Source organism: Buceros rhinoceros, unplaced genomic scaffold, assembly GCF_000710305.1.
Source record: "Buceros rhinoceros silvestris isolate BGI_N320 unplaced genomic scaffold, ASM71030v1 scaffold9388, whole genome shotgun sequence".
Classification (NCBI taxonomy): Eukaryota; Metazoa; Chordata; class Aves; order Bucerotiformes; family Bucerotidae; genus Buceros; species Buceros rhinoceros.
The window spans coordinates 47836-55080 of NW_010427400.1; the positions used below are offsets into that span (position 1 = coordinate 47836).

At 43.3% G+C, this 7245-nt stretch overlaps 1 protein-coding gene across 1 annotated transcript in view; it reads right to left on the reverse strand.

Moving 5' to 3' along the window:
• DHX36 (DEAH (Asp-Glu-Ala-His) box polypeptide 36) overlaps nt 1–7245 on the reverse strand; it is an 18759-nt gene that overhangs the window by 7923 nt on the left and 3591 nt on the right. Inside the window, exons 5-14 of the mRNA XM_010141874.1 lie at nt 7076–7155; nt 6097–6171; nt 5791–5957; nt 5226–5307; nt 4774–4914; nt 3447–3549; nt 1814–1901; nt 909–964; nt 742–806; nt 117–260 (exon numbers count right to left, since the gene is read on the reverse strand). Coding sequence (XP_010140176.1) covers nt 117–260; nt 742–806; nt 909–964; nt 1814–1901; nt 3447–3549; nt 4774–4914; nt 5226–5307; nt 5791–5957; nt 6097–6171; nt 7076–7155 — 1001 coding nt within the window. The remainder of the gene's footprint in view (nt 1–116; nt 261–741; nt 807–908; nt 965–1813; nt 1902–3446; nt 3550–4773; nt 4915–5225; nt 5308–5790; nt 5958–6096; nt 6172–7075; nt 7156–7245) is intronic.

Consider the following 7245-nt stretch of genomic DNA (forward strand, 5'->3'; position numbering starts at 1 on the left):
CTCTTTCCAAAGAGCGAGAGACGGTTGTGCCAGCCCCTGCTGCTGGACATACGCAGAACTAAGTAGTACCTTCAGCACGATGGAAATTCATCAACAGACTTTTCCATTATTCTCACCTTCCTGCTCGACCTTTCCTCTGCTTGGCATTAGCTTTGCTGACCCACTCTGCTGCCATTGTGCTGATGTTGTTCTGCGTGTCAAAGTGAGTTTCCTTTATTTTTCCACCATCTATTACAAACACGACATCATCTATTGTAATGCTGTTTAAAAAAGAAAGGAAAAAAGATGCAATTCTTCATCTGTGCAAGCTCGACGGAGGATTTGAAGGGGGCTTAGCCTCTCTTTACCCACTCCCAAACTGTGAGCCAACAATACAAGATCTGCATTTGGGATTTCATTATGAATTACTCTACAAAGCAGTTCAGGAGTGAGGAGCCTGATTTACTGCCCTAGGGCTGGCAGAAGTCACCACGTGGGGTGTGTGGTCTGCACAGAGGACAGGCAGCTCAGATTTGTCATGTACGAGGGCGAGTCTTTACAGTAACATCCATGTTCTAATTGTTTGAAACAGTTAAAGGGAAACTCCTGTTTAGTCTATACACATTCCTAAAGATAGGGAGTTATGAATGAACGGTACAAACATGCTTTTTGGAAACTGTAAACAGGCTTATACTTCAAACGGTCACTCCCAATTTCTCTGTCACATGCACGGCTTGTCGGCCAGTAGCACTAGCTCTTTACCTGGTCTCTGCAATGTTGGTAGCAATCACGATTTTCCTCACTCCTGGTGGGGTCTTCTTAAACACCTGTAATTATCCATGGCCTGTTTACATGTTTGCCAAAACCAAACATATGCTTAATTCATAGGTTTTGTAGTTGTGAAATACTACGACAGAAGCAAAGAGTACCTGCGTCTGGTTAACAGTAGGCATCAGCGAATGCAAAGGTATGATAATAAACCGATCTGAAAATCACAAATCAGTAAGAGACACGTGTAAGTACAGAAACTTTAACTTTACAGGAAAATCAGCTACGCAGAATAAAGAAAATACACCACAAGTAAGTCTACAGTTACTCTGAATTCACAGTTATTCCCACTCTAACGGCAAATCCTGAAGTAAAAAGCTACAAGGGATTTTTTCTTTCATTATGCTATGTGACGTGACAGGTTTGAGAGAACACACGAATTTAGGTACAGTAATCTGTATTTCATTTTTAAAGTCTCAAATTATTTAGTAACTGCTCAAGTTTAATAAACTGAGATTCTGCTCCATCTCTCAATGCACTGAATTCGCTGTCTATGGAATGTGCACACCATGAACTGTAAGACACCACCTGGCCAGTCAAGACAAGGAGATGAAAATACGAGTTATGCTTGGACTAATCCAAGCGTCTCAGACAGGCACAGGGTATTCTAGTGTCCTGTTAAAAAAGCTTCTAGGAAAATGAACAGGATTTAAAAGAATTATCAGTAAAGCGCTAGACAGAAGCTGCTAAAGAGTGAGGAATAGCGGAAGTGAACACAGAATGAAGAGAGTTTACTTTTACGTGGAAATTACAGCTACGAGGAAGGACAAAAGGAAAAAGATGCAGCTCTGAGATTGTTTCAGACAGTTCACTCCTACCCTGAGGAAAATGACTTATCACTAGCACAGAACAGATCCCACAGAAATGTAGGAAGATGCTGAAGACATTGCAATCATTTTGAGAGGAGATACAAGACAGAAAAAAAAAAAATCCAGGGCAATACCAGCAATCACATGCAGGAATGAAAGAGTTTGCCACTAGAATTTCCATGGAACTCTGTTTTTACCTGACTTAAACATGACTTGTGACATCAAGAGATCATGCAAAGTGCTGATGTTGTCCCAGCCTGGAAGGAACACCAGAATTGCACCATCCTGTACAAAAAAGAGAGCGTGAAGGGAGAAGAGCTGAGAATGGAGTACGTGCTATGCCAAGAACCAGCTGCTGGCACACCTGACACACGCAGGCTGGCCAGTGATTTCTGAAACCCCACTGACTGATTTGGAACAAAGGTTGTTAGATTATTTTCTATAAAAGAGTCAGCTACGTGTATTTATCTGAACGTAGTAAGTAAAAATCTGGTTTCAAACACTTTTCCCCTGCAGTGTTTTAAACACCACCACTCAACACTAGTAGAATCTGAGCTGCAAATAAAACACAGAGGAACTAGTGTGTAATTTTCAACACAGGAAAAAAAAGAAAAAAAGAAACAGCAACTCATTATCCACAGCTTAAATGACCTATCAACTGAAATATTAAATATTTGGTATTTTTAATAATCAAGTTCTCTTCAAGGAATCATCCAAGGCAGCAGCTCTTCCACAGCTGTTTTTGAACACTGTAACAAATACACATCTTCAGGCTACGACAACTCTCATACATTACACCTGCGGTAACAGAAGTTACTACTTCACGCATGTCACTGCTTCAGGCACAGGATCCTTCCGGCATGACTATCCAGATGCTGTCATTACTAAATAACACGGTAAGGCACATTTGGGGATAGGTATCAGTACAGCTGCCTGCGACTCCTCCGCACAGACGGAAATCTGAGGAGTCTCCTAGCTGTGTGCTGGGTAACTGAGCTAGACCTTGGCTAGGCTGTGCAAAAACTCAGCCTCCGCTGCATCGCAGTCACATTTAGATTACTCAGGCAGAAAATCCGTTACAGCCAAGCGCACAGTGTAGACGCGAGGCAGTGAACACCACCTCCAAGTACTGCTCCTGTCCTCACCCTCCCTTTGCTCAGGAATCCAGGACGGAGACTGAGACATTTCCAGACAGTTTTCTACAGCTATTTCACAAAATGGAACTTCTGCTCCATAGAACATACCTTTGACAAACACACACACAGTCACCAAAAGAACTAAAATTTAATTTGTAATTATCTCACTTTCCATTAAATAACTAAGGTGCATACTTAATGTGAAGGCTTGTTTAAAAGCTTACCAAAAGAAAAAATGTGGCAATCGGAATCAAACTGGCACCCAAACTTCCAGATATTTATCCCGCTTAATTTACATGACAATCCCTGCTGCCAGAGAAAGAATTCAGGCTCTTTTCTTGGCCTTGCTCAGAAGGGACCATAAATGAGCACATGGTACATACTGGTAAGTTTTCCAATGTCTCATGTACACAGCTCTCACTAAGAGCATTGAGAAAATGCTTAGACATGTGCTCCTCCCCTTTACAGGTGGATTTGGTCCCATCATTTCAATAAACGCTGTCACTAACCACATCCTAAACTTGGGGCTTCAGGAGTAATTAGATACCTAAAGCTGTCAGATTACTTCTCAGAAGTGCAGAACAAATAATTCCTCTTTATTGTGACAAGCCAAACCACCAGCTCTGACACTCCCAACAGCTGCTGACCACAACTCGGTCATACCATTCACACATGATGAGAGACAGAATTGTACCTCTTCTTCCAAAACGATGTGTCTGATAAGCGCTGCTATCAGGTCAAGGTCGACCTTGTCATCATCTATCATTTCCAGGGCGTCGATGGTACTTGCGGAATACCTGCCGGCATTCAGAGCACACGTACTGAGAGCTTACCAATGCAGTCATGTGCTCACGCTTCTGCCGTAGGGCTCTGCAACCACACAGCCCCGTGACCCACTACCCCCAACTCGCCTGCGTCCCTTCAGTTACTGGCCTCCAAGGTACTCTCCACATTTAGTTTAGTCAGTTACCGCTAGTTTAGACTTTCACACTTCAACCATTACCTCGTTATGACCAAACTGCATGTGAAGCACTCACATGCTCGGGGTTTACACAGGACCCAAACAATCCGAGTTACCCTTCAGTTCTCTCTCACTCACAGTGGGTACAGGAGGCACCTCATCAGCCCTTTGATTTCATGAAAGCTGATGCTATGGGAAGAACTGCCAGCTGGTTCAAAAGGCTGGTGGGGAGGGAAGGAGGAGCACAAATGGGATGGGCAGAGCAGAGGATAGGCCAGAGAGACACAGTTCCTTAGAGAAGAGGTAAAACTGAGCCACCTATACCTGTTATTGCTGCGAAGCTGGACACACAGACAGTCCCAAATTGCAGAGGACAAGTAAGATGGGAGGAGAACAGGAAGATGCTGTCCCTGACATAAATCAGCCAGGCAATCCAATTAATCAACTCACCCAGACCACCAAAGCAGTCAAATGCTGGCAATCAAAAGAATGTTTCCAGTGGAGAGTCTCTACTAGGTGCTCAGGAGGCAAAATTATTTAGCTTGGGTTTAAACCACTCTAGAGGAATATTAAAATATTCTGAGGAAAAGGTTGTGAGGGGTTTTTTTGTTTTGTTGGTTTTGGTTTGGTTTTTGTGGTTTTGTTTTAAAACCAGCAGAGTGTATTATGTTAGTTATGAAACTAAAATACTGTGTGATCTCTCTCAAAGACAAAGACTGCAGAAGGGGAGAATTCAGCAGAATAGAACTAACAACCGAAGCTCAAGAAGCCTAACGTTGTGCAGAAGACTGTAATGGACAATACTACTGTCAACACCAAGCGACTGCCAGCTCCGAGTTCTGGCACCGCTTCCCCATGCAAAGGAAGCGACTTCTCTGCGATAACTCTAAAGCACGTCAGAGGCTGCCAGCCACTCGTATCAGCAATCGGGTCGTTACCCTGTTCCACAGGAACAACCAGCACGTCATTAATAAAAGCACCATAACTGACCACAGCACTAATTTCTGCTTCTCAGCTAAGAGATGTCTAAAACCAATGTAAACGGTGACTGGAGAACAACCTGCCCCGCAGCTGCCTGAGGTAGTCTGGCCATCGCTCCCTGTAGATCTCCTCCTTTTCTTCTTTTTCTGGCCTGCTCATGTGCCCCTGCATGAAGCCCTTCTTCCACCGGGGCCGACGGTCTGTGTTTTCCGGAGTATACCTTTAAATTTCAGTAACAAACAGAATTCGGTTTTGAAACTGAACTATTTTAAGCCAGCTGCACGGTTTGGAAAACCGATGGGCAATATGCTGTGCTTTAGCTACACCAAGTAAACACGATCATTTTCCTCCTCAGGCCAACATTCCCAGGTAGCTATGCACCATTTCTCATGACTGTAAAAGCTAATGAACTTCCCTTGAAGGGTTTCCTGTTGGAAAACTGCCCATTCTTCCACAGGTTATTCACACCAAGAGCTACTAAGCAAACCCTCCCAAAGAGTGTCCAGAATGGTGCTCAGGAAATACACCTACCTCAGCTTCTCAATCACATCTTCGAGCAGGTACTCCACCACAGGGAACGTGAACCCGGGTATGTGAATCATCGGACAATGATCTGTCGAGGAAGGCGTAAGAGAGGAAACAAACATTCTTTGCTGTTTCTGCAATAGAGCTGCCAAGCCTGTAGGGTTTTTCTGGTTGTTTATTTTGAAATTGTCATGGAAGACACTAAACTCAATTCCAAATAAAGCTGCAGAATACAAAAAGCACAGGTAGCAGTGTATTGCTCTCCAGCATGTCCCCTGGATATAGCTGGCAGCCTGGACAACTGAAGCTTCAGTTGGCTTGCCCACTCACACCAGACTTCTAAGATACGGTAAATATCAGTAAATATTTAAAACCCTCTTTCCATGACACATCTGAAAAGCCAACAGAGAAGCCACATGTGCTCATGTCGAGCTCTCCAGCGGCTGGTAACTATCTATAAAATGGAAGTCATCACTGCTTCTGATAAAAAACAGTCCTAGAATCTGAGAACGGCACTGCACTGTGGAAGCCTTAACTTAAGAGGAACAGTCATAGGAAGCATGTCACTTACCAAAATACTCCGAAAACTTCTCTGCATTTAAAGTAGCACTCATCAGTATTACTTTCAGATCCAAACGGATATTCAAAAGATCTTTAATAATGCTCATTAAGACATCCGACTGAAGATTTCTTTCATGAATTTCATCAAGGACTACATGACTAATGCTGGACAAGTGCCTAGAACAGAAGAGCAGGAAGGTAAACATTTGTTTTTAACAAAATTAAAAACAAACCAGAGCCAAGACTGTTGGAAACAGCTCAGTAGTCAGGTCATTCCATAATTGTATTCAGTTTCTTATTAAACAGGAAAACTTACTTATCTGACTGGAGCCACTGTAGGACAATTCCTGTGGTACAGTATAAAATTGAACCTTGTTTCCTTGGTAACCGACTGAAAGAGACACATTAAGAATTCTTTAGTTCTCTTCTGTAGTTTACAAAGTACTTCAAAAGCGTAAAATCAAAATGCAGATAGTCGTTACAGACAGCACGGCATTTTTGTGGATGGGGAATGAACTACTGGTAACGTCACAGCAGCCCTGGCTCCCCAGACATCACCTGTCACCACCTGCAGGCTGAGCTGCTGACCCCTGGCTCTTGCCGCTGCCTGAGCCCAGCCCCGATGACAGCAGGGTAACGTCCTTGATTCAAGAAAAATAGAAACAAGACTCTATAAACACAATTCTCTAAACTCGAAATTAAACCGCTGAAGGACCAAGCTGTCATCTCTTGCTGGCAGTTCTACCTCAGCCACAATCGAGGTTCCATTATTTGCTGGTAACGTTTCAGGTATTTCTTTTGAACTCCAAGTGTCAAAGCTTTTGCTCTGTGGCACCAGGTCGACAGACTCTTCTCAATGCAGTTCACTTTACAACTGCTCCCAGCGGGATTACTCAACAGGTAAGCGTAGCAAATACATCATTTTCCCCAGAAATGGGGCTTATAGCATTCTCGCCTTCCGCGTTTCCATTTTTCTTTGAAATTCATGGGTTAGGGTCATCAGTTTTTACCTCCATCTATAGCAGAGCCTTTTAGGGGAGCTGAAAAAACGACTTACTAGCCAAAGCATGACTGTGTGCTAGCCACTGTTACACACTGTGGAAGGTACGGTAATGCACTCAAGCTTTTTGCGAGATTTCAAAAGTGTTATTCCCTACAAAAGGAATTCCTTTTGAAGGAAATACCAGAATGAAAGCGGTCATGTGTGCTAAGAACTGCTTTTCATATTTTCTTGCCCAGATAACAATAGATACTTTACATGAACACACAAGCAGTGCCCAGGGAGTCCCTCGTACCTCTGCAGGCGAATCTGGTATCCTGTACTCCTGCCATTACCACATGCTTCTGCCCTTTCAGCAGCGACTCTCTCAGCCACCTTACAGAAATAAATAAAATCAGAACAGGGCATTAAGAATTTTTTTTTTTTAAATCCCAGAAGGCTGCTGTGTGATTGAGCTACTTCTCA